This window comes from Trichoderma ghanense (assembly GCF_004382785.1).
Source record: "Trichoderma ghanense strain CCMA-1212 chromosome Unknown scaffold_17, whole genome shotgun sequence".
In the NCBI taxonomy this organism is placed as follows: Eukaryota; Fungi; Ascomycota; class Sordariomycetes; order Hypocreales; family Hypocreaceae; genus Trichoderma; species Trichoderma ghanense.
The window spans coordinates 428,782-454,352 of NW_027395680.1; the positions used below are offsets into that span (position 1 = coordinate 428,782).

Sequence of the window (25,571 nt, forward strand, 5' to 3'; positions counted from 1 at the left end):
GGGGGGGGGAGGGGTGTGTCCTTGTTCCAGATCACTGGTGAAATGCATCACAGATGGTTGGACGCCTCACGCGAGTACGTACTTTTTGCTCTTTGGCCTTGAACGGAGTGCTCCGACGTATAAATACCAATGCGGAATCTCGGCAACGACATCACCGCGGGAGATGGGCATCAGGAGGCCAGCTGGTCACACACAAGATGATGGTTCTTATGCTGGCCAAAGCCGTGGGAATCGTTGACCTCATCATCAGCTCCCCGACCACAACGACACCAGAACTGCACACTTTTCCTCATACGCCAATATGATGCCTGGTACGAAGAGGGTCCTCGCATTCACTTGGATGCACTGCGCTGATCCGAGGGACTCTGCTAGAACAACAAGCACTCTCGGCACTAAGGTCTCTTTCCATCTCTGACGGATGATTGCTCGGCTATTTTCCACTCCGAGCCCATCTTACTCATGGAGTTCGACCTCGTTCACACGCATTATGCCGACGACGTTGCAGACGAGAATGCAATGGTTACAGCCTGGGCGCGGCCCAAAGGGTATGGCCTGGGGACTCACCGAAGACGGAGCGGCAACGACAGCGATACCCCCATGTTGCAGCTCTACTCGTAAGACACGGCAGGGAAAACGAGGATGGGGGTCCGTTGGAGATTCCGAAAACTCCCGATATCCACCCTGAGCCCGTCTCTCGAGGCGCCAAGCAGGACGAGATGCGCAAAACGCCGTAATTTGGCCTTGTTTTGCCTCGTCCCATCGGTCGACTGGGTCGTGAGTCATTGTAGAAAGGGTTAAGGGGATGTGTCTCGTAAGCTGCCGGAGCAGGCTGGATGCCTGGCTGGATGCCTGGCTAGATGCCTGGCTGGCTTGGGAAACACGCAAGGTATCTAGCTCCTCCTTTTGGTGTAGGCAATCGAGAAGCTGGCGTCTTTCGCGTGCTGTAGCATGCACTTTCAGCAGCGTTTGTACCATTGCTGATTGAACTGGTACAGCGTCACTCCAGCATTCCAAGCGCGCAAATGAAATCACGGAGTATTCGGTTCTCTGGTCGATATCGATTGTAGCTGTTTGAAGGATCCATGAGGCTGACACGTGGAAGGCTTCGGTGCGCGCCTAAAAGTACAGCAACGGATGTACCTAGGCGCCACAAGCGCTTGCGGGTCCGGGCCAATAAACAGCCGCCCTGCTAGCTCGTAATTCGTCAAAGACATGCAACTTTATCACCATCGCCATCAACCATCACAAGCTGCCCTGGGGCATTGATAACATCAGGGCTTGACTGCGGGTTTCCCGATGTTCGCAACGCTGCCAGACTTCACGCCGCGAGACGTAAGGATGCCTTTCTTTGATATGAGTGATTCACGAGTATCACCAGCTAATCCACGGTCTAGTCACACTCTCTGTGGTACTCGTCGTCTAGGAATCCCTTCATCCCTCCAGGCCCTGTCGACAACCTTCACTCGGATCCGAACCACAGCCATCATGGCCCGGCCCACTCGCGGCAGCGTGGGCAGCTCATGGAGCGGACATTGCTCGCGCGGCTTGCTGCAGACGAGCAGAAGATGAACCGGCGCCGACTAAACGTACAGAACTTTGGCAGCACCTGGCTGAAACCCCCCGGGGTGCCGAAAACGCTGCATCAAATGCGCGAGGAGAAACGTGAACAAGAGGAACACCAGGAAGCTATGCGGCGGGAGCAGCTCGCCCAGGAGCTGGCAGAAGCCGAGGGTGGCGGCCCGATGGATGAGGGCATGATGGACGACGTGCAGCTCGACGGGGCACAAGATCTGGATGATGAAATCCCAGATGCGGAGGACGCCTTTGATCCGAGCAGCGACGAGAGCGAGGAAGACGGCGGCGAAGAGGACGAGGAGAACGAAGAAGATGAAGATGACGACGAAGAAGAAGCAATGCGAGAAGAGGAAGCAGACGAAGAAGCTCTACGGGAGGAGAGACAGCACGGCCTGGTGGCGGCGCGCATGCGCATGACGGACGACGCCTTCCGGGAAGCCCTTATCCGCGGAGATCCGGAAGCGGATGGCAGCTTGTACGGCGGCGACGAAGACCTCGAAGACGAGGACCGCGAGCAGATGCTCGACGAAGACGACTTTGCGTATGATCACACTCTGGACGAGGGCACGGCCGGCGACATGGATGCCGACCTCGACGACGACATCCCCGAGGCCGAGGACGGCGGGTACGAGCATACCGACTCCGAGGCCGAGGTTAGCAGCAGCGCCCGGAGCGTCCGGGCCCACGAGCAAGACGACGACGACGAGGAAGAAGAGGGAGAGGGCGACACGACTGATACGCACGACCTCAGCTTCATGCCGTCGCGGGCTGCGCCCCTCGGGACTCCTCAATCACCCACAATGCCGCGGCATGCGGATTTCCCTTCTGGGCCCCGCGCGAGCATGGATTTGAGCGGGTTGCTTTCGCAGGACGAGAGCAGTCTCATGATGATGATGGAGAGTAGTCCTGCTGTAACGACGAGGAGGAGGGTGGGCCAGCGGAAGTAAATCTCTTTTTCTTTTTTTTTTTTTTTTTTTCTTTTTTTTTTTTTTTTTTTTATTTTCCCCGTTGAAGCCTATTCTTCCTCTGGCGCAGTACAGGTGTGTGGAGAGGGATGCTAGATGCCAGTATAGCTTAGATACCCCTTTTTTTTTCAGGTCTCGAAGATGACATAGAGCAAACGACGTTATAAGAAAAATTCTGTTGGTTTTTGTGCTTACTAGGANGGTGGGCCAGCGGAAGTAAATCTCTTTTTCTTTTTTTTTTTTTCTTTTTTTTTTTTTTTTTTTTTTTTTTTTTTTCCCCGTTGATGCCCACTCTTCCTCTGCGGTTGTTATGGTGTGTGGAGAGGGATGATAGATGCCAGTATAGCTTAGATACCCCTTTTTTTTTCAGGTCTCGAAGATGACATAGAGCAAACGACGTTATAAGAAAAATTCTGTTGGTTTTTGTGCTTACTAGGAAGTGAAAGGGCTGAAGCAATCATAACAGTGAACAGCAATTCGGATATTGAAGATAATAGGCCAGAGTAAGTGCCTGGTGATGATATTAAAAAGTATTATATAGAACCTAGCTCATATCAAAGAAAACAAAAACCAGCAGCACTCGCCTTTTCTTCTACTTGACAGCCAAGGGAAAATCCACCTGATTTTTCCATTCTTCCTCTACACGGTTGCAACCCTTGTATCCACTCGGTTTTTAAAAGCGGGAAACGCGGACAGAAAGGATTGAGGAGCAGCAGCAGCAGCAACAACAGACACCCAAAACGCCAGCCCCAAGATGCACATCTTTTTTACTCTTGCCAGAGAGCACGCCGTAGCCCACCAGCGAAGAAATCATGGGTCGTTATAAAGAAGAAACAACATTGGTTTCGCGGAGGACGCGAAGGGGGGGGATATAAACATGGCGGAAACTGAAACAAGAAAGAGAGAAACCACTCTCTCATATCTCCTCGTAAGAAAGGAAAAAGTCGAAAGAAAAAAGGGAGGTCGAGCGCATCGATTGATGGGCATGTTCAAAACAGCCAGACGTATATGAAGAGGACGGCCACGGCGAGGAAGAACAGCAGCCACCACTTCCAGCTGACGCCGCTGCGCTGGGCCATGATGAGCATGCGGTTCATGGTGCCGCGGAGGCGCAGGCGGGTCGAGTCGAACGTGTCGTTCATCTTCTCGGCGAGGGCGGAGGATTCGCGGATTTCGTCGCCAATGGCCACCGTCATCTGCCGCGCTTTCGTGTTAGCAAACTTTTTGATCTGCTGTCCCCTTAAAGAGGGCCCTCCTCGAGGGGCTGATCCTGTGAATTGATACAGCGGATCTCAAGGGAGGAGAGAGCGCGCGCCGGGGACGTACGTCTTTCAGAACCTTGACTTTGCCCAGTATCCCCGACACCTGCTCGTCGTTCTGGCTCTCCAGCTCGTTGAGCACCGCGTCGCTATACTGCCCCTTCCTGTTTGGCGTCGCACTCCGGTACCCATGCGACGGGCTCCCCGCGTCGCCGTAGCCGTTGCCCATCATCGAGGGGGAGTAGCCCCCGTAGCTGCTGTAGCCATAGCCCCCTCCTACGCCAGCGCCGGGAGAGGGAGATGGGCTGGGGCGGCCGCCGCCGCCGCGCTGTGACTGGTCGCCCGTGTAGCCGGCGAAGAGGACGCTGCGGGAGTCGCGCTGGTGGAGGGACGAGGTTCCGAATCTGTGCGGGTGCGAGTTGGGCGGGAATTGGTTAGCCGTGTGGTTCTCGATTTTGCTGGCATTGTTGTTCGGGGAGGAGGAATAGCGAGAGTGGAGTGGCAAGGCGTTGGGCGCGCGCGCATCGCGAAGTTTTTGCGTCTGCGGGAGAGGGATTCGAGTAGGATAGGATGGATGTTAGGGATCATGGAACACGCACCTTTGCGACATGATGACACTGGAAGGGAAGAAGAAGCAGGAATCGGAATCGCGCAGCCGCGGAATGAGAAACAAAGAAGCTGGCGCGGTTGAATGAAGCTGTGGAACAAAGAGAATACAGAAGCGCGATTATAAAATGTTTCCTTTCGAGAAGCAGAAATGCAGAGCCCCCTTTGGAAAGATCGACGTTGTTATCGACGGAGTTGGAGGCAGCATTTCTTGTGGCTTAGGTGGTCTGTTGTCCGTGACAGTCAAGAAGTGGCGTATGTGACTTTTTGGAGGTTAGAGGCAGCAAGTACGTACCGAGCCACCTCAGTGGTGGCGGCTGAAAAGATACCTGAAGGCTTGGCTTGGGAAAAATGTGTGCACAATTGGGCAAAGATTGAAGAGATGATAGGAAGCCAATCATTTAAGAATTAGTGATGATCAAGTTTCACGAAATAATCGTCTATCGCATGTCATCAAATCCAGGCTTGTTCAGCTGAGTTGTAGGGTATGTGGGAGCCTGACACACGGTGCAGGGCCCATTCACTCGAAGTGTGGGGATGGCGGGACAAGCAAGGCTCCAGGAACACGATTGCGGACAGACAGTATCACTATGTATGGCCTCAATACGGCGTGTGCAATTTATGGCTATCTCTGCTCTCCTCCGAAACAGCATGGCAGATCAACGCCCAGCTAAATAGCAAACAGAGACTTTTTTTTCGTCGTTACATGTCCATCAGTCGATACACATCCAGGTCCCGCTCGAAAGATGCCTAGCGCCCCAGTCACCCGCACCGTGAAAGCCCTTGGTCGTAAATGCACATTACCATGATAGAGTCGTCGGTCATCCAGAGGTACCAGACGCGGTAGGACCGCATTTGCTTAGCCGTCCATCTCGGTGTCCTCGTGGGTGGGCTGGAAGTCGTCGTCGTCCTCATCCTCATCGTCGTCCTCCATGGGCGTCTGCTCAGCGGCTCTGGCGTAGTCGATCTTGGCACCGCGGGTGCGGCGTCCTCCCTCAACAATGTTGTTCAGGTCAATCTCCTCGAGGCCGTCCTCATCTGCGTCAAGTGGTTAGAGACTCAATAGCCTGGCTTGCATGGTACATAGCAGTGCGAATTTACCTGGTTCGGCAACCTATCGCGAACAAATTAGTTACCTGACGATGCATCGTGTGATTAAGTTACTCTGTGACTTACCTCGTCATCGTCGTCCTCGTCCTCGTCATCGTCGTCCTCATCGTCCTGATCCATGGCGGTGTCCTGGTGAACATCGTCCTGAGCGGCCTTGCCCTTGCCCTTGCTCTCAGCAAAGGTCTCCTCAGTGTGAGGGTTGGTGACTCCGGTCTCGTCAGACATTTTCGGTACGAGTAGGTTGTTGATGAGTGACTGTGTGAAGTGAAGGCTTAGAGGTTGATCGAGGGACGAGCTGCTCGAGAGGAGTGAAGGGTGAGTGTTTTGGTAAGGTATAAGTAGGGCGGGTGAGCTCGAGGTGGATCGGACAGTGCTTCAAGCTCTTTAGGTTGGAAGGAACTCGCCAATTGCACGGCGAGGACCTGGGGAGGCAATAACAGGGCTAGGCCAGTTGGGGGCTAGCGCAAATCGAGATTTGTAGTGCATCTCGCAGTCACGTGTTGGGATCTTAGACATGGTAGGTACCTAACCAGAGAATAGGAAAGGGTGGGCGAATGAACAATGGAGGAAATGTATGAAGAGGATGGACTGCTATGACTGTGGAGTATTAGTGTAACGAGCAAGAGGAGAAACACATTTGAGGGCAAGATGAGCAGATGGATCATACGCAGACAATGAGACCTGTCTAACCGTGTAGCAACGGAGAAGCATCAGGAGCATCAGGACGGAGACAACAGAGCCGGGATCACCAAGACAACTGCAGCAACCCAGCCCCTGTCAATGCCCTTTCATCATGAGAATGTCTTGCTCGCATTGAATGATGTGCATGTATATTTCCGACTCTATTTCTCGCTGCCCCCTCCACTCAGCGCCAGGAAGACTACAATGCCAATCAACCACCAGTACCTGCGTCATGTTAGTACCATGAAGTGTTTTGAATATGGAACACGCAACGTACTTTTGGAGAATTGTCTTCTCCTCCTCCTCCACCTTCTTCCCCTCCGGTGACAGAACAACCGGCTTGTTCAGCTCAGGCTGCTTGCCCTTGAGCGCCGGCAGCACCACAACCTGGGGCCCAAAGTCCCTCGTCTGACCCGCATCGATCCTCACGCCCTTGAGAGCAGCACTCAGTAGCTCGCCATTCGGATCGACCGACAGGATCAGGTTAGGCGAGTATCCCTTGTCAAAGTTATCCACCGAGGCAACCGTCGTGCCCGATATCCACCGCGCCGACTTTGTGTCGTACAGGCCCACGCGGACCAGCTGTGCAGACTCGGGAATCTCGGGAGCCTCGTAGGAGATGATGGACGACGATGCGCCGTTGCTGGGATCGTAGGCGACCTCGGCGAGGAGGCTGGGCGTCTCTGGGGTTTCGACGGGCTGGATGTAGATTTGCGCGGTGTGGAAGTCGGCGTGGACGAGAGCTGCGGCGCACAGGGCCGAGAAGAGAGAGAGGACGCGCATCTTGCCCGCACAATGGAGAAGAGAGGCTGCGAGGTGAGCTGTCGAGAGCTGTGTCTGGTTCGGCTCAGGGACCGTTCGAGCAGGTGTCGTTATGACCTGGCCTTGATTGCGATAAGGCAGTTGAGCAGTGGGTGGAGCAGTTGCAAGGTACCGGGATAAGCTCTGTGCCGAATACGGACAGACGACGCCTCCGGAGCGGTGGGTTTCGCCAGCACGTGCTGTGGCTCCAGCTCTGGGGACGTCATGCCACGGATCTCAAAACAAATACCTAATCTTGAACCTTCCAAGGCTGCCTTTATTTCCTCCTACTACTGACTAACTTGACATCACTCAAGGTATATGGCTCACAACTGTACAGCCAGCCCTGATCGCGAACCATGGATCACGGCAAGGCAAGGATAACGAGGCAACCTTTCAAAGGAAACCCCCTCCGTGTCCCTAGCTGAAACGGTTCGCCTGCAGAAGCTCCTAAGCTCTCCAGGGCTGCTTCGACAGCTTCGATGAGCAGTCGCCCGCAAACAAACGGCCATCACGTCCATTTCCCAAACACCGCCTCGCCGCGAACGGGGCTGCCAACGTCCCCTTGTTTGCCGCCTTATTTGCAGGGGCAAGGGCTTCCAAGTATCATGGGGTAAACGGGCCGCGGCACCTCTGTCGCGTCATCCTGCCAAATGGCTGCATTCAACACACCCTCTCAGCTGGACTAGGCCACTGTATTGCTCTCCAAACCTGGTCTGACCAGAGCCAATAACGGGAGCCAAATGACGTGTCGTCCATCAGCAGCGCCGACGCGAGAGACGAGGCAGCCGTTTTACTGGTTATCTGCTGTCGCCTCTAGGATTCTCTCCCATGCTCTGCATATACAGGAAGGCTGCCTCTTTTGCAGGCGGAGTTGAAGCGTCAGCCATGTACGTCCAGGAGCGACTTTTGGAATCAATGCTCAAAGTATTTTCTGCGAGATACTACGCGCTGCGAAGAGAACAATGGGCAGTTCCTAACCGAACCAACGCTTTTCACCGGCATTGGACGCCCTCCCACATCAGTACTGCCGAGGTTGCTCTTGGTCGTTGCCAGTGGCCAAACAAGTGTGACCGTTGGAAGGAATATCTCGGAAGCCGAATTCTACCGCGGCAAGGAGCTGACCGGTGGCCGGAAAGTATCGGTCTACTTGGACAATTTGATACCATCGCGCAACAACGCTCTCCCAACAGTTAGTGCAAAGGCTATAACCGCCTTACTCAGTACGTGGCATAACGATTGTGGTCCTCGAAAGTCTACCACCGAATGTCATCTCACGGCGGGCGAGCATCCTGCTGTTACGTTCATGCTATCCTCTTTTGCTTGATGACGCTATCTTGACTTGATGCTGTCTGATCGTACGAAGCTCTGAGGAGTTCTGTTGGCAGTTGACGGAATGAAGGAAGGAAATGAAAAGGACCCGATATACATCCCCATGAAAGAACAGAAGAAATGAAACACCACGAAACTCCTTGCCAAGTACATTCACCCCCATTCCGCTGCGAGCCTACTGGGCATCGCAGACTTCAACCACGGTCTCATATCGTCAAGTGCCCCGGTGAGACCTATCATGAAAATAATCCAAGGCAAGGCACGCAGAGGCGCAAGCATCTATGACGGTGGGGAGAATGCGGAGAAAGACTGTGGCCGGGTTTTGGATAATCAGCGCAAGTGGAAGAAGAGCGGCGAATGTTGTCGTCAAAGTCTGCGACAGATATTTATCCCTCCACCTTGGCCGGCTGAACAGGCGAAGCACGAAGCTCCAGTGTATCACGGTAGTCGCGGCTATCAGCAGCAGAAACACTTCGCAGGAACATTGTCGTCCTTGGAACAAGACCGAATGCCTCTGGTCTCGCGGCGTCCCGGGTTTACACGTCTGTCGTCGTTTTAGCTGTCAGAGTGACACTCTGCCATATTCGATGTTCATTCTCCTACCGGATAAGTCCTCCAACCCTCCTCAGCCTCGAATCCCTTGCTGAACTGCTTTGGGATGATGTTCAGAGTCGCCGTCAACCCCCAAGCCGCCAAGGTGTGGCATATAGGATATCCGCTCTCGTCGAGATCTGTCGCCTGCTGAGCCGTCGCGTAGGTTTGTGACGCCTCGACGCTTTGGTCGATCTTTGTGACCGCGGGGTTCGAAATTTCTGGGTCATGGCGTTCCAACATAGGCTTGGATGGCGTATCGGGAGTGAATGTTCTGATATCTTGAGGCTGAAGGTCGATTTACTCAGAAATATGACAGGCAGCATATGGCGAAAGGAGTACGTTCATAGAACGCGCCGAGAAACGAAGGGAACAGCTAACAAGAGTGTCTTTCATTTCTGAGCCGCATTATGAAAACAAAACAAGTGAGAGATGCTCCAAGGGCCTCGCCAGAATACCCCTCACTTTCCGCCTGCGAGTATCATTGGATCCAACCAGGGGGGGAGTGAGTGCAGCCGCCATCCTGTCTCAGCCACCACGCCATGTCGGGTTGCCTTGCGCTACCCAGGACATTGCATATCTCGCCGCGAACCATGCAGCGAGGCTCGTACTTTGTTCAAAGTACATGTCTGCCGACTCTATATTAGAGGTGTGCATCCTTCTCACATTATTCGAGGAGGCTGGGAACCTAAGGAAAGACGAGCTTCTTTGGGAAAGCCGACCCTTTGACGCACACCCTCCCCCGTCACTCCGCCCTTGGGCCTCATGTGTGCCACGACAGCCTCCAATCTCGATAACTGACCATAACAAGTCCCTAATCCGTCCATCTCTTTACTTTCTTCTCTCTGTCAACTATCCTGAACTCTTCGTCGTACGAGGAGAGCCTCCCCCTTCTCTGATCCCGCACCCTCTCTGCCACTCATCCTTTTCATGTCTTCTCGAGCAACTTGATTTATCGCACTGAACTCTCAACCTGGCATGTCTCACGTTCCCATTTGATTTACGAAACAGCATAGCCTGCTTCACCTCTGTGCTTCCTCATCAACAACTCTCCCTTCCGTGCTTAATCTTCAAAATAGCATTCAAGAACGAATAGTTGGACCAACATCTGCGATGGTGTTATCGAAATGGTTACTGCAGTTGAACATTTCCCTCTCAGCATTAGTCCTTCTTCCAGGAAGCCAGCAGAGCCATTTCTCATGGGCACCGGCAGCAACGTTTGCGTAAGTCTTCATCGCCTCGTTCTGCTTTGCTTCATCAACCGCTTGTGCTTATAGTCCTTGTTGAAAACAGAATTCTGGCTGCCTGGGGCTTGACGGGGGTGTCTCTCGCCTTTCTTCACAAGAGCTATCTCCTAGAGTATGTTTATTTGCGTTTCTATTGCTATAGTGGGTGATAGAGACAGGATGTCATCGCTTATGTACTGATCGCTGCAGGAATCCTCGGCGGATGATACTCTATCCACTGCAGGTGTGGTTGCCGTTCGTTTGGGCCCTCCAGACTTCGCTGGCAGAGGCCATCTTGCTTCTGCCGCTGGCCACAACAGCCGCCATGATCTTTTTGACGGCTCAGAGGAACGAAAGGGCTCCCGACGAGCATTTGGGACTGCCCATTCCAGTTCCTGGACCGCGCCGATTGCGATTTCGCCCAGCAATTATGCTGCCGGATGCGCAGAATCAGTGACAACAGCCCTGATATCGTCTCATTTCCCCCGCAAGGGCTCCAAAGACGAAAGGCAAACCCGGCTATTGCAAGGGTATTGCTGGAGTCCGAATTGCCTCGCAACAAACAAACCAAGTTCAAGAGCTGCATCCGACTGGCCAACAGCTCTGTAGCAGCTTGACTGCGGCATCTCCGCGGGGCTTGTTATGGTTGAAAGCAAGTGTCTCGAGGTTGATCAGGCACAGACCTAGTGGCAAGTGCTCATAGCCTTGCATCGCACACTGCTTATCGAGACCAGGTGCTGCATCAAGCTGGCCAACGGCTTTCTAGCGGTTCAGTCAAGGGCATATACGCCGGGTTGGTCGTGGTGGAAAGGAAATGTATCGAGGTTGACAACGCACAGACCCCAGTGGCAGGCGCTCATAGCCCTGCATCGCACGCTGCTTCATGAGCACCACGACTTTTTCCTAGCCAGCCAGCATCATACAGAAAAACTTCGCACTGCGGCGGTTGGCACCCAAGTATGCGATGCCCGCGCGAATGTGGAAGCACGGCATCCATTCGTTTCTTGAGCTACTTGGACAAAGCCTGCCGGCTTTGATGGAGCATATGCTTGCCTTTATCTACCTGGCTTATCATATGATGGCGCTTCTCTACGAGACTGTTCCCGGCTTTGAAGACACATGGATCGAGTGTCTGGGAGACCTTTCCAGATACCGGATGGCCATTGGGACACTTGATAGAGTGCCTTGGTAACCTTGTTAGGTATCGAATGGCCATTGAGGATGATGACATCCGTGGTCGGGAAACCTGGACCGGTGTCTCTCAATGATGGTATTATAGGGCGTCATCCCGCTCATCGACCACCGGACGGCTGTATCATCATCTTGCTATACTGGCTCGGCCGAACGCTCTGCAGCAGGTTTACTACTATACCAAGTCGTCGACCGAATGCTATGCAATAGCTCTTCTACTACGCCAAATCGTCGACCAATCCCTTTGCAGCAGTTCTTCTACTACATCAAGTCATCGACCGAATGCTGTACAACAGCTCTTTTATTCCACCGAGTCGACTCGACTGAATGCCTCACAGCAGCTCTCCCATTACGCCATGTTCGCTCGGTCCGGGCTTTGCATCAGCTTTTCTATGATACAACGGTAGCCGGCCCGATGCTCTACAACAGCTCGTCTACTACACCATGGCCACGAAACGCTTCGTGACTCACAAGTACGCGTCATTCGATTTGAGATTGCGCGCCAGAGGTTGCGGCTATGGCCATCACTCGCGGCTCATCGCGCTGTACGCCTTCAACACACAGCGGTTGGCAACTCATAGACTCCCGCTGTCGATGTGGCTTTGATGTGAACACATGGCTTCAGGTTCAGCTTCACCTCAATCGCGCAGTGATGGAACGGGTAGACCTCGTCATACCCGCATCACAGGCAACGCCGAAGATAGGCACGCCATTGAGGTCTGTTTGGTGTGCAAGCTCAGGGCCTGGTACCTCCTCCACGATGGGATCGAACAGCGTGATGATAGATGCCGGGGCTACGAACACCGAATTCAGCTCCAGCTGACCTTTGATCGTTTGCGTCTCTGGCCACATGATTCCAATTCCTTCCAAACGGACTTTTTGGAGATGCGAATATCCCGCCCCATCTTCACGCTTACTTGGTATTCATGTACAATTTCCACGTGTCATCAGGTCAACCGTATATGGCACGATGGAGGTCATTTACATGTGGCCAGACCAGCATGCCATCTGCTTGTTCGCTTTTGATCAATGAGCGCTGAGCCCAAAGCCACCTATTCAAATCCAAGCCTGTCAGCATGATGGGGTCCATTGGTTGGGAAACGGACCCGCGGTCTCTTCCAGAGGACTTTGCGATGCTGGGACTTGAATCAACTCGAGACTTTTTCCCTCCTGGTTGGTTTGGTCATGGGACACTGACGAGGAAGGACAATTGTTTGAGCCTGTGTCAATCCCCGAAGATCGGCCAGAGAGACCTTTGTGCCTGAGATCTCGACACCAATGCATATGCACCGCCCCGTCCACTTTGGAGAACGACTTCCTGTCGCCACCGTCACTGGTGAAGGCACTCGTACTCGGCATCACCTGTCTATCAGGGGCTTGAGCTGTCAGGGGCTTCGAGCGAACCGACGAGACAACAAGCAAACCGTACGTTCGAGATGCCTTGCCTACGATGGCGAACCGCATCACTTCAGTACCCGTGTTCATCAGGGCCCTATACTTCCACGTTGCACGAAGAGCGTCTCTCACCTTTCCACAAACACCCCCTGACCTCTTCATAAGCACCTTCTTACCCAGTCATACAAGGTGACAGTTTTAGATACCTTCAACAATACCATGTTGCATAGCGATGCCACTGGCTGTTTTACATACAGCCACAATGGCCCCTTACGTTAGAAGATGTCATATTACTCTTATTTTTACTTTTGTTCTTGCATTGTATTGAAATGACCAGCACGGCGCTGCACCGGTTGATGCGGTCGTTTCTTTTGATTATTTTGAGAGAAGATGTACAATCCAAGCCCTGTTTTTATTTACTTTTGAACATAGAATTGCATACACACATAGCCCATTGCGGCCCTTTATTTTGTATTTAGCTTTGGTGATATAGCGTGTACAGCGAGTGTGCTTGGTGATAGCTGTTGTCTTTACAGTCAATGGTCACAATGTACGGACATGGCACCAGATGCGGCGACACAATGAGTGAAGATTGGTCAAGAGAGACTGGCCATGGTATCTTGTGGCGTTTCGAGATTGAAGAAGAAGAAGAAGGAAACAGCCTGTAAAAGGTCGATTCAAGACCAGCCGCTTTTAAACTGCAGAACTTTTCAAAAGCTCCCTGAAGAACACTTCCAGCTTGTCAGAGTCTTAGAACATTCTTCATTCTTTCAGTCTCGGATTCTCAGAACATCCTCAAGTGTCAGACTCTGAGAGACTTCTCAAAAGTGTCAGATTCTCAGCTCCTTGTTGCGAAGAGAATCCAAGGCAAAAGCAGCCAAGACGTTCAAGTCGGTGACCAAAGGCGGGAGTCGAACAAAAACAGTTGCCGGGGCTCGAGTGACGAGTGCGAAAGGAAGAAGCGTGATGAAGCGTAGCCATGATGATGCGAGGTCGCAGTCGACCCCTCCATCGAGGCTGCTTGAAGATGCTGAAGATGCAACTCCAGTGCATACATGTCATGATTGCTATAAGCAACAGACGTGCCTCGCACCAGGTTGGGTGCTCCCCGGAAAGGCGTAACTGAATGGAGCTGACTGTAGCCGTCGAGTTGCGCGTCTAGCCTCTCGTCTGTTAGAGTTGTCGTTTGATATATGCCCTAGCAGGAATGTCTTGCGGGAAATCTATATGTGCTTGAGTACGAGATTGGGCCATGTTCAAGTAGATTGTTTGGTCGGGAGGATGCGATATAGATTCCATTACATCCTGACAGGTGTATTGCATATCGTATGTCCATGGCTCATCGGCACATTGCCAGATTGACCGATGGCGCTGCTTTTGCGATCTCTGCATTTAGGCTATCTTGCATTCAACGCCGACTCACAATGAGGTGGAAACTTGCCGCTTCTGTGCTCATCAAGGCTCTAATACATGGACAATCAAGAGTGTGGCCAAAGTGTTGCGAAGGTAATTCAGGGAGACGAATGCTGGCTCAACTATACATCAAATCAGGGCAAAAGCCATACCGCGAGATGCCCCTACATATATATAAATTCCCTGGTAGCCTCTGCTCCTAGAGCCTCAAGTTCCCAATTCCTATACGTGTAAGTGTGTTGTAACCTTTATGAAGCGAGCGGCTGCAACGCATCTCTAGTTGTCCGGCCGAAAACAAAACGCCTCCCTGCGTGTGACTGCAGGAGAAACTCACCGAGACTTCATTGCGACCAGCCGGATCCAAGGCCGCGCAGTCCAATGTGCATGGCATCAACGCCCGAGAGGCCTCCTGTCCGTTTTTGCTTCAAGTCTCTGATTGATGGAACAGCTCAGGCAGCAAGAAGCGCAATCACGGAGATGGTATGATTGGAGTCTTTGTACGATAAACCCACGGTGTCCTCCGGCGCCTCTCACGATGGCTCGGCCAGCCTTGCTGCAGTGGAACATCCTTCCCGATGTTTTCCTGGCCAATTGATAGGCTGGGAAGTATACCTGAGAGCTGGACATTGACTGCGAGACGGCGTGGCACAGCATCAAAGCTAGGATTTCTCCCGCTGAGCAGACATCATCTTTGCGCGGGCCCTCTGAATGCCCAGACAAGATGCTAGAAGGAATGAAGGTTGCGTTTGTCCGCCTTTAGCCCTGCCTTGTCTGTCTATCCGTGCTGAAGAGACGTTGGCGTTCTTCTTCCCTCTTTTTTGTCTTATACTCATTGTTCCATTTGCCTCCTCCCCTACGAGACACCTCTTCTTTTATCAAGGACCAACCCTTTACAAAGGCGCCTCTTCTTTGATACTTTATGAAGGCACTTGGTCTTTGATAACAAGCTGCGCCCATATAAAAGGAATCCGTGGCTGTTACCGTTCCCGGCGGATGCTCACTGGACTCTACCTCGTAGAGTTGCCCGTAATACAAGCCCCTTCTTTTCATCATTGTATCCGGCACGGCCATCTCTCCCAGCCTCAGACAAAGGCCCATGAATGGTGTTGAATTCTCGGGTGAGGATGTGGGAGGGGGTTGTTGCAAACCCATACGTGTCTCTCAGTGCTAGTCCTCTTGTCCGGAAGCCAGCAACACCTGTTCTCATGGGCTCCAATGGTGACATTTGGGTGCGTGGCCTCTTCCACCCATTGTCTCCATTATTCAAACTTACTTGAGAAGTCGCTTGCCCATTGTGCTTATACTTGAACAGGATCCTGCTCGCCTGGGGACTCACCGGCCTCTCCCTCATCCTTTTCCCCCATCGATATCTCTTGGACCAAGTCAGCACTTTGCAAGCCTGTGCTGCCAATGGCTGCAGACTTACAATCAACTGCGTCACACAGGAGCCCCGGCCGAATGGTTTCCTTTCCTCTCCAGATATGGCTCGCATTCGTCTTTGCGAAGCAATCGTCACTGGCCGACGCCGTTCTGCTTCTTCCCATATCAACTATCAACTACGACGGCCATGATATATCTGACATCTCATCAGCATAACCGACATGGTGTACGGCTGAATCAATTACAACTTCCTCAACCGGTATCTGGACCACGACGAGAGGGTTAGAGCCTTTCGCGGAAAGGGGGGGGGGGTTAACAGCAAGGGAACCTGCGCAAAGGGGAGAAGAGAAAGGGAAGAGGGTGGCAGACAGAGAGAGAGAGAGAGAGAGAGCAAAAAGACGGAGAAAAAAATAGAGCGAAAATAAAGGGTCACCTGGGGAGTGCTAGACGAGGTTTGCTCGCGAACGTGTGAAAAGACACTGGAGGAGATGGAGATGCATGGAATCAACCCAGTGTACGGAGAGCCGCCTGCCTAAAACCTCGATTGTCAAACAAATATCTCATATGATACGGCCTCCGGGCTTGCTACATTGAAGCAATTTCTAAAAGAGGTCGATTGATAAGATGTGTTGCTGTGAGGAGGTAGCCCTGGAGGACCCGAGAGCAAGAAATACTACCCTATGCAATTGATGACAATTGGCTGCTGTTGGAAGTTCTGTCCTGTGCTTTTCTTTCTTATGGCATCGCAGGGCTCATGGCCCATGTGCAGCACTGCTTATTGCTTATGAGTAAGGTGACGGGTTTCGAGACAAACTCATCACTCAAGTTACCCTACAAACCTCTCCTTTCAGGACAAAGTCTTGAAGCGTAAGAGTTGAAGATACCTGAAATAATCCATTGATATATGTACACGGGGCAATGCCCAATTCTTACCCCAATACCAACAACCCCCAAACTTATCCAGCACACAAGAAAGCAATCGGAAATGCCACATGTACTCCTGTAAAAACGCCGAAATGCCCCTCTTCACATAACCCCCCTTTCCATGATGCGTATAATGTGAGACAAAGGAGATGGTTGTAGTATATAAACCTGTGAAATGGTGGTTGTCACAGGGAGTGTGGGTGCTCACAAACAAATGTAAGCAGGTGCCTTTGATGAGCGATGCGAGAGGCAAGAGAAGACCAACGAGACGACGGCTGACCGAAAAGAACAAGGCAATGCAAGTACAAATGTGGTGTTGGGGAAAAAGATGGGTATCATTGATATAAGGCCGCTTGTTGCTCAGCATCGTCCATCGGTACGGCTCTTCCAGGAGGGCAATGCTGCCAAAGAAAAGAAAAAAAAAGCACATCCATTCGGAGGTCCCTCTAATGCCTACTGCCGCGCAGCATCTTACTCGTTGTCGTCTTCGTCCTCATCGTCGTCAATCTCCTCGTCGTCGTTCTCGCTCGATCCATCCGACTCGAGCTCGTATCCAGGACATCTCTGCACAAGACCCTGGTAGTAAGCTACCAGAATTTCCGGGTTTGGCACAATTCTCCAGTCGACCCGGTAGAGAAATTCGAGCTCCAGGAGCCGTAGCTCAGCCACACGCACGCCACCTACTCGTGCGTAGGTAGTGTTGTTCCAGAAGGAGTCGGAAAGGCCCTTTGCGGCAACGGTAGCAGCGGTGATGAGGAATCGATGGACGGTGAGGGTGTTGATGGTGAATTCTGGGTAGAGCGCGCAGAGCCTGTCGATGTAGTAGACCATGGCCAGGAGAAGGGGTGGTATGAGGGTAGCATGTCGCGCCAGGCGATGGAGATAATCTCTGACCGAAATACCAGGAGGGGTTCTGTTACGGGGTCGAATCAGTCTTGGCCAGGTCAAGCGAACAGAAGTGCGAGATTGCAGGCTTACCTGGAGTGAAATCGCGTCAGGCCACCGCTCGATATGCGAATTGCGTCGTTGGTGGCAATCAGCTCTCCCAGCATGTGCGCGATGAGCTCGACCATGTGCTCGACCGGACAGTGCTCGTATTTCTGAGGCAAGATAATGGGAGGTCGTTCCTCGGGCTTGGCTCGTTTGGCCGCCTGCTGAGACGCGGCCGGCTGAGGGGGGGCCGGGCCCGGAGCCACTGCCGGGGGCGCTGTAGAAGCATCTGGAGTGGGTGAGGCGGCGGCCAGTCGCCGCTTGTTGGGCGAGAGGGCGTTGTACAGCTGGGCCTGGGCGGGCGAGTGCCGGCCGGGGTGCTGCGTCTCGTCGTTGACGCCCATGTTGGTCGTCGTGGTCACGATCACCTTGGTGGTCGTCGTCGTAGGCAGCGCCGAGGGAGACGGGGACGTGGATAGCGAGGCGCGGGAGGGCGTGCGAGTATCGCCATGAGACGCCCCGTTGCGGCGAGAACGGCCAGGCGAGAGAGCCGACGAGGAGGCCGCGGCAGAGACGGTCATCGTCGACTGCGAGGAGAGGCGACGCACATATGCCGGCTTCGGACTCGTGGACGGCAGCTGGGACGGATGAGAGGAGACGGAGTCCTGCGAGGATCGCGAGGCATTGCGGAAGCTGGAGGGGGAGGCGCTGGAGGGAGAGAGAATGGGGGATGTCTTCAACATGGTCTCCTGCGGCGCATCATCGGAGCGCGAGCCTCTCGATTTCCTGGTCTGTGTGCGTTGCTCCCCTTTCCCCCTGTTATCGTGTTCCTTTTTTTCTTTATTTCGCTTTCGATGACCGAGTCAGACAGAGGACAGGACGCAAAAGAGGGCCAATTGTTGGAGGCAGAAGGAAGAGCGAGAAAAACGAAGCAGACGCCGACGGGGTATCGAAGTGGCATCAAGTGGCCATGAGCCGTCCTGGATCGGAACAGCCGGCGGTAGGCGGCCGAGCAATGCAAGTGAGACAATCTCACAAAAACGTGGAACAGCCAGATCTCGTCGCGAGTCTGGAGCGAACCCGAAATGCTCACCGAGCCAGAATCGGCGCCTCAAGCCAGAAAAGCTGATGGTGGGAAGAATCAAGAGTCTAAAAATGGTTGAACAGACCAAGGATTCAATCGGCACGACGGACGCCAGCCAGCACGACGGAGGCGGACTAGCGGCCTTTTTTCTCCCGGTTCTTTTCTAAATTTTCTCTAGAGTTTTGCTTGGCGGGCGAGGGAGATGCGGAAATGGAGATGTACCTGTACTTTGTGCCTTTGGTGGGGTTACGATTCGCATGAGTACATAGTACTAGAAGTGATTGGATAAGAGGTATGTATATATTCCTTTGCTGTGAAGTCCGGGCTTTTGAGGAAAAGTCAAGACGACTAGAAGTAGGTACCTAAGATAGGTATAGTAACTGACGATGATTCTACGGATACCTTCGCGAGGGTATTGCCCTCTTCCAACGCCGTCGTGTGACATGTGCCACCGCCTGTACAACTCAGTCAAGCCGCAGTGAGACGGGTCCGCATCATCAGGAACCTGCACATCTGCTGAGACCGGTGATCGCAACAGGTGGATCAGTCAAAGTCCCAGGTACTGTACAAGCGCTTCGACTCGATTTGGGGGCTACTCACCAGCGAGACGTGACGGAGAAGTGCTGAGCTCTTCGGGTGGCGCACAGCGTGGCTGACGGAAACAAAGGGAGAAAATCGAGGCACCAGATGAGAACATGGAAAGTACTGCGGAATTACGTCCCTCCTTGCTTCAGGACGAAGTAAGCCAGGACCGAGCTTGCAATACGTACGAGTGAGTACTTTGAAGGTCTTGATGGCTTGTTATCCCGGGCCAGGACTCTTCGAAGTACAAGTACCTACTGCATGTTGTAAGTGGAGATGAGGCGCAAAAAGGAGAGAAGAAGAGGAACAAGAAGAGGCAGTCAAGTCATCATTCGCCTTCCGGTAATGGGCCTATTCTGTTCTCTACTGCTTGCTGAGAGATAGATTGATCGGCATGCCCTGAAAACAACATCCAACCTCACCAGCCACACACTACGAACGACAACATCCCATCAACACATCAGCAATGGTACAAGCATCGACAAAGAATCTCTCACGTCTTGACCCTCTATATGACGCCTTATCTCTGTGACTCATGTCTGTACCGTTGTAAAGTCCGCTGCTCAGAAAAGGCGGTCCGTCTCATCACAAGTGGACTCTCACCACGATGGCGAGCAACACCTCCAGACGAAGCTCCATACTTCATCACAATACCCCAGGCCGAACCCCGGACCACGCCAGCGAGCAAAAGGGAAAGGCCTCTGAGGGAATGGATACACGATGATGACATGTCGTCTTTTGCTCTGTCCTGATGCAGGATTGGCGTGCAATGAGCACCTGTGGTTGCCGGCTCGTGGCGCAACGAAGCCCGATGATTCGCTCGCGGCCTGGGTCCGTGGCCCAGATGGGCATTTCGTTCCAGACAATGTCTAGCATCAGCGGCAGTTGTTCCTTTGTGATTTGTGGTACGGAGTACTTCGTGAGACAGACAGACTAGCAGGGTTTTGAGAGTTCGTCTGCTTTCGAGACCACCGGCCTGGCTGTAGCTGGCATTCTGAAGGGTTTGTAGTAGTATCGCGATTCCACTCGGCTTACGAGGACGCACTTCAGAAGGTGTATAATGTAGCGGTACTTCGTATGGGATATGGAGAACGAGAACGAAGCAACATCGCAAACGTAGGAGCAGTATCATACCAAAGGCAGATAGCCTGATTATCGCCAGCCCTCTTGCTTGTAATCCGCCGTTCTGCAGATGCTACGATGCCACTACGGAATTGAGTTTTCTTTTCCACTCCAGACTGCTGTTACTAGCGATGAAGACGGAGACAAAAGCGGCGAAACTGTCGCACACAAAGAGTCTCGCCTCTGGCTGACCGTTGCAAACGTGATTCAAGAGCGACGAGACTCACCAGCTTGAGGCCCGGCGATCGGAGCGGATGATCCGGGGTCCCCTTCTCGGGGGAGGCTTGTCCAATCAGACGCCGGTCCATCAATGAGCTCGAGTGTTGACGAGGCAAGGCTACAGACAGGCGTAAGAGTGATGTGCAGTATCAAGAAGGGAGCGGAATCGTGACTGGAATCCGCTCTTCATCGTGCAACTGTTTCGTAGAATAGGTTCTGTCTGGCGACGGTGGATCAAGGTCCGAGACAGATACACGGTAACCAAGTACCTAGAGGCATCGGCCTCTTGCATGAACTGCTAGCATGTCGCCTCTCGTGCTGTGCTAGAGTCAAGACGAAATGACGTATTGGCGAGAGACGTGCTGCATGCGGTACTCGCAGAATTGCAAAGAACCAGCAATGTCTCGGGTACTTCGTCTCCCAGCTACGATCTTCTCAAAGAGGAACCTCAAAGGGACTCGATTCAGAGGAGTCGAGAGAAGTGAAATGCAAGTGCCAGCAGAGAAGTTGACCCCGTCTGACCATCTCAGGCTTCTAGAAGAATTTTCCCCTTCCTTTTTGTCCAATCCACTCATTGGCCACAGATCGACTCCCACTTAGCGGACTGCTGTTCATCTATTTGTGGGGACTTTGAAAGCTGGGCTCTTGTTATAAGGCGGGGTTGAAACAACTTTGAGAAGAGGAACGAGAACTCCACGGCTGTCTACCTTGTCGAAATAAATTGTGGCCTCAATAAAATCAGTTGTGTTTGTTTGTTTGTTCAGATAGAGTATCTACGGTGCAATTGGTGAAGATATTCCCAGTCGTATACAGCTCGAGCATCGGCGTCATTCCTTGCGAGTCGCAACATCGGCTTGCTTCAAATTGCGCTTACATGCATGTCCATTCCCCCAGAGATCCGATAAGATAACGCCATGCACGTGCCACGACGTCGGACTTGCTTTGGCGTGACATCTCGTCAGACGGCAAAGGCAGCGCTGATGTTCTGCCTTGCTATTCCATGAATTGCCCGTGAATTGACATCGCAGACTTGCTTGCGCCGGTGCCTCTATTGCTATTGTCCATCCTTCGCCTCCCTCCACGAGCTTCCCGCCTCTCCCCGCGCTGCCCACGTCGCCGTTGCCCGGACCATTGCTTTGCTCCCGGTGGCGCAAAGAAGCCTTGTGCTGCCTCACGAGGCTCCGGTCTTCAGCGCCCTCAGCCGCATTCGGCGGAGCTTTTTCCACCTCTTCCGTGCTTTCGATTGCCTCGCCGCTGCCATCCCTAGCAATCGTTCAAAGTTAACTGAGAAAGCGACTATATAACAAAGGCCATTCGACTCTCTACAATCCCACTGTTACACAACCGAGGCGCTATCCCGGCACTTGCTCTTTCGACTCTCTCCGCCATATCTCAGCGAACCCCTGTGTTGCTCGGCGCTCCCATCGCCATGGCGCGCCCCCAGACCTCCCCGATCCTGTCCCAGCTGCGAAACGGTACAACATGCCCCGAGCAGTCGGCAGCTCTGCAAGCTCTCAAGAACGAAATCGTTGGGCACCACCAGAAGAAGGAGACGTGGGCCAGCTTGGGCGTGCTGGAACCCGTCGTCCAGACTCTGACGTCGGCTCGACCTACAGCCAAGGCGAATACTACAAATAAGGATGCCAGGCCACTGCCTTCCGAGCGTCGGGCCCTGTCAGACGAAGACAAGGTGAGGCTACAAGCCTTGCAGATCATCACCAGCTTCGCCAAGGGTATGTGTCCCAAGCTCCTTCACGTTGGTTTTTGCCGGATGCTCTGTGGCTGCGTTCCCGCTTCATCATTGCTCATCCAAGAGAGAGATGCTGACTTGTGACTACCAATGCAGGCGGCCCTCCTTTTCTACCACTCATCCACTCCTCCCGAGCGCTTCCTGCGATCCTTGCTTGTACATCTCCCAATGCCAACGCGCCGCAAATTGTCGTTGCCGCTCTCAAGGCCATCGCCAGCATTGCAGATGCGGCAGCTCTGGCACCGCCGTCGTCTCCTCTCGATATCCCAGCTCTTGCCGACACTATCTTCACGTCGCCGTACCACCTCGAGTCCCTATGCCTCATCCTTGCTACGACATCATCAAATCACATGCAGCAGATCCAGGTGGAGCTAGCTGCCAGCTTGATATCTCGCATCTGCAGAGAGGAGCGGCACCAGCAGGCTCTCGTAAACTCTGGCGTTTTGGATATGCTCGCGTCGCGCCTGGCCAGCTTCGCCGTCAGCCAGGGCCATGTTGTGCCAGGGGCCGAGGCGCAAGCCTATAGCGACGGCTTGTACGAGGCCTTTCCCAAGGAAGCGCCGCAAGGAACCCAGATCGGGCCCATTCTCGGAGCCATGGCCGCCATTCTCGGAGACTCGAAATACAGGGCAACTCGGCTGGTAAATTCCCCGGCCATTCTCGCCGTCTTTCCAAACATTGCATACGAGGCCAGTGGTGTGGGTGGCTCTCCAGTACAGAACCAGACGGCCATGGACCATCTACTGCCTATTCCCTTCTCCGCCGCTCAAAATCCTCCCCCCTCCCGTCTCACATCTTCCTTCAACACACCAGACCGCCCTGAATCACGAACTCCGAGTCAAACACCGGGACCCAGATTTGTCTCTCCCACTGCCTTGGAAGCGAGCCTAGAAAACGGCTCGTCTGAGGACATCGAGAGCCCGTTCATCCCCTGGCTGATACTGCAGGCCAGATCGTTGACAGGATACGGGAGGCTCATGGCAGCCACCATCGTTACCTCACTCTTCAAAGCAGGCCTAGGGGTCAAGGAAGAGAGGGAGAATAGCCTTGGCATGCTCATCGTGCCCATTCTCATCGACTTGATTGCCAAGAATGACAAGGATGACGCTGAGTCGCAGAGCTCATTCGATGAGACCCAGCATCTCATCCTAGAGCGGGCACCGGCTACATTGGCCCGCCTCATCACCGACAGCGAACGCCTCCAGAAGGCTGCGTACGACTGTGGTGCCGTCAAGACACTGACCAAGCTTCTTAGACGCGCCTACCGCTCCGTGTCTATCCCTGAGGCAGCCAAGTACTGGTCTCCTCAGCCTGATACCGATATGGATGTGGAAGGTCCCTCCAGCGCGACGCGACTAGGCGAGGCCGGTCAAGACCCCCTGCTTTCTCATCGTGTGCGGCTGAGGGAGTCAACGCTCAAAGCCATTGGCGCAGTTGCCTCCGGCAAGGAAGATTACAGGAAAGCCCTGGTGGATGAAGACTTCATCCCCTATGTGATGGAGTCTCTTAATGAGTATCCCAAGCGGCCTAGGCAGATCAAGGATCGGCTCAAGGACAAGCCTACCGGAGAATCCGAAGCGCAACCCAGCGTCTCATCGGCATACGGCGCCAACCCACTGTCCGTCATTGTTGCGGCCTGCCACGTTATCAGGATGCTTTCGCGATCCATCAGCATTCTGCGGACGACACTGGTTGACCACTCGGTTGCCATGCCCGTTTTCAAATTCCTGAAGCACCCGGATGTTGACGTTCAGGTTGCGGCCACGGCTGCAATTTGTAACCTGGTCTTGGAGGCTAGTCCAGTCCGTGAGGTTTGTTCACTCGCCCTCCTGCCCTCAGCCCCCATCTCTCCTGCAGTGCTCGCCATCATCTTGTTTCTTCTTCAACTCCTTACGTACGTGGATGCAAACTAACGGTCATAGCTCCTGGCTGAAAATGGCGTCATGAAAATCCTCTGCGAGCACGCTCACTCCGAGAACCCTGCCCTGCGGCTCAATGCTCTGTGGGCGCTTAAGCATTTCGTCATATCCGTCAGCCCCGATCTGAAACGATCGTGCCTCGAACAGCTCGATCCCGAGTGGCTAGTGCAGATCATCCACGACGACGGCCAAGAGGCTACCGCGTATAGCACGCAGGCCATGCAGTCGCTGGGCGACGACGGTGAGGAGATGGATGGCTCCCCATCCGAAGAGCAGGTACGGTGGATGTTTGCGGCGAATGGTAGCCTGCAAAAGCTGGATGCTTCGAGGTCGACCAAGCTACGCCAAGCAGAAGACAAGCTCGCTAGCATACGCGAATCCGAGCTCAACTCGGCTCGGAGGTCCCGGAGCGACGACATTGCTATTCAAGAACAAGGCTTGGAGCTCATTCGAAACTTGGTGGGCCTCGGAGTGGGTGCCTCGGCAGAGTCACCTTATGATACCACCGAGATGATTGACTACCTCTTCAGCACTATCGGACAAGAGCGCCTCTTTGACATTCTGGCTTCAAAACTGCGAGCCAGAGTGCTTCATCCTTTCTCTCGGCGAACGCCAACACCAGGACAGGAGACCAGGCTCATCCATCCCCATGCGAAAATCATCATTCCAGTCATTTACATACTCGTCCACATAGCTGCAAGCACACACCAGCACCGACAGCTAGTCGTAGCCCAGACAGACTTGCTCAAGCTGCTATACCAACAGATCAGCAACCGGGACAAGGAAGTCCGCGTTGCCGTCTGTCACCTCATCATCAATCTTACGGGCCAGGATGACGAGGGCGAAGGACAGGCATGGTCGTTGAGGGCAACAGAACTGAAGAAGCTGGGGTTCTACAACCGGATGGAGCATCTGAAGCACAGTGACAAAGATCTCGATGTGAGGGAGCGAGCCAGGACTGCGGTCTACCAGTTGGAGAGGGCGATTGCATTCTAGGAGCGTTACCCTTGGCGCCCCCCACCGTATGTGTGCTCGTTCAATCCCGGTGAGAGCTATGATGGCGTGCGTAGGTTCAAAAGCGAGGGCAGCATTGAGTTTGAGAAGAGTGATGACAGCTGGTGGGCGAAGAACATGTGCCTTGATGAGGTTGGGGGCCACATTCGTGCGGGGACAGACTGAGAGTTGGGACGGCATTGAGATCTTTCTCACGCTCTACGGTCCCTGTTTAAAAGAGGATGAGCAAGACAAAAGAGGGAATGGCGATGAAATGGACATTACGAATACTGTACAGGTTCAAAATACTGGTTACGACAGCGGGCTTGTTCCTCTTTTCTCTGGTTGCTTTTGGAGGGTTAGTCTCTTTATGCATATGGGAGGGTTCGGTGGTTAGAAATAGGTTAGGTGGGTATTTGATACGATGAAAGAGCGCAAGATTGGTAGTATCGAACGTGAATTTAGCGACTTGAAGGGCATCTTCATCTTCTGAACGTTTGACGGGACATTCTTTGTTGCGTGA

General features: G+C 53.3%; 9 protein-coding genes across 9 annotated transcripts; 4 read left to right on the forward strand and 5 right to left on the reverse strand.

The window, feature by feature from the left end:
* Positions 1-1,296: 1,296 nt before the first annotated feature.
* On the forward strand, positions 1,297-2,522 carry CCMA1212_009590 (uncharacterized protein; the record flags this gene model as incomplete). The annotated part of the gene is made up of 2 exons (XM_073706666.1): positions 1,297-1,332; positions 1,395-2,522. 2 exons carry the CDS (start codon positions 1,297-1,299, stop codon positions 2,520-2,522), a joined length of 1,164 nt encoding a protein of 387 aa, XP_073554810.1.
* Positions 2,523-3,529: 1,007 nt separating this feature from the next.
* CCMA1212_009591 (Protein transport protein BET1) lies at positions 3,530-4,409 on the reverse strand (the record flags this gene model as incomplete). Its single annotated transcript, XM_073706667.1, has 3 exons — positions 3,530-3,736; positions 3,867-4,203; positions 4,399-4,409. 3 exons carry the CDS (start codon positions 4,407-4,409, stop codon positions 3,530-3,532), a joined length of 555 nt encoding a protein of 184 aa, XP_073554809.1.
* Positions 4,410-5,264: 855 nt separating this feature from the next.
* On the reverse strand, positions 5,265-5,740 carry CCMA1212_009592 (uncharacterized protein; the record flags this gene model as incomplete). The annotated part of the gene is made up of 3 exons (XM_073706668.1): positions 5,265-5,443; positions 5,507-5,519; positions 5,582-5,740. The coding sequence occupies 3 exons, from the start codon at positions 5,738-5,740 to the stop codon at positions 5,265-5,267; spliced, it is 351 nt and encodes a 116-aa protein (XP_073554811.1).
* A 617-nt stretch (positions 5,741-6,357) lies between these two features.
* CCMA1212_009593 (uncharacterized protein) lies at positions 6,358-6,979 on the reverse strand (the record flags this gene model as incomplete). Its single annotated transcript, XM_073706669.1, has 2 exons — positions 6,358-6,421; positions 6,474-6,979. 2 exons carry the CDS (start codon positions 6,977-6,979, stop codon positions 6,358-6,360), a joined length of 570 nt encoding a protein of 189 aa, XP_073554901.1.
* Positions 6,980-7,740: 761 nt separating this feature from the next.
* Positions 7,741-9,074, forward strand: CCMA1212_009594 (uncharacterized protein; the record flags this gene model as incomplete). The annotated part of the gene is given in 5 exon segments (XM_073706670.1): positions 7,741-7,745; positions 7,786-7,887; positions 7,898-8,189; positions 8,478-8,871; positions 8,959-9,074. 5 exon segments carry the CDS (start codon positions 7,741-7,743, stop codon positions 9,072-9,074), a joined length of 909 nt encoding a protein of 302 aa, XP_073554900.1.
* On the reverse strand, positions 8,921-9,163 carry CCMA1212_009595 (uncharacterized protein; the record flags this gene model as incomplete). The annotated part of the gene is made up of 1 exon (XM_073706671.1): positions 8,921-9,163. One exon carries the CDS (start codon positions 9,161-9,163, stop codon positions 8,921-8,923), a length of 243 nt encoding a protein of 80 aa, XP_073554807.1.
* Positions 9,164-10,047: 884 nt separating this feature from the next.
* CCMA1212_009596 (uncharacterized protein) lies at positions 10,048-10,755 on the forward strand (the record flags this gene model as incomplete). Its single annotated transcript, XM_073706672.1, has 2 exons — positions 10,048-10,143; positions 10,357-10,755. 2 exons carry the CDS (start codon positions 10,048-10,050, stop codon positions 10,753-10,755), a joined length of 495 nt encoding a protein of 164 aa, XP_073554808.1.
* Positions 10,756-16,920: 6,165 nt separating this feature from the next.
* Positions 16,921-18,122, reverse strand: CCMA1212_009597 (Nuc-1 negative regulatory protein preg; the record flags this gene model as incomplete). Its single annotated transcript, XM_073706673.1, has 2 exons — positions 16,921-17,362; positions 17,428-18,122. 2 exons carry the CDS (start codon positions 18,120-18,122, stop codon positions 16,921-16,923), a joined length of 1,137 nt encoding a protein of 378 aa, XP_073554812.1.
* A 3,693-nt stretch (positions 18,123-21,815) lies between these two features.
* On the forward strand, positions 21,816-25,051 carry CCMA1212_009598 (uncharacterized protein; the record flags this gene model as incomplete). Its single annotated transcript, XM_073706674.1, has 3 exons — positions 21,816-22,119; positions 22,233-23,947; positions 24,059-25,051. 3 exons carry the CDS (start codon positions 21,816-21,818, stop codon positions 25,049-25,051), a joined length of 3,012 nt encoding a protein of 1,003 aa, XP_073554925.1.
* Positions 25,052-25,571: the final 520 nt, after the last annotated feature.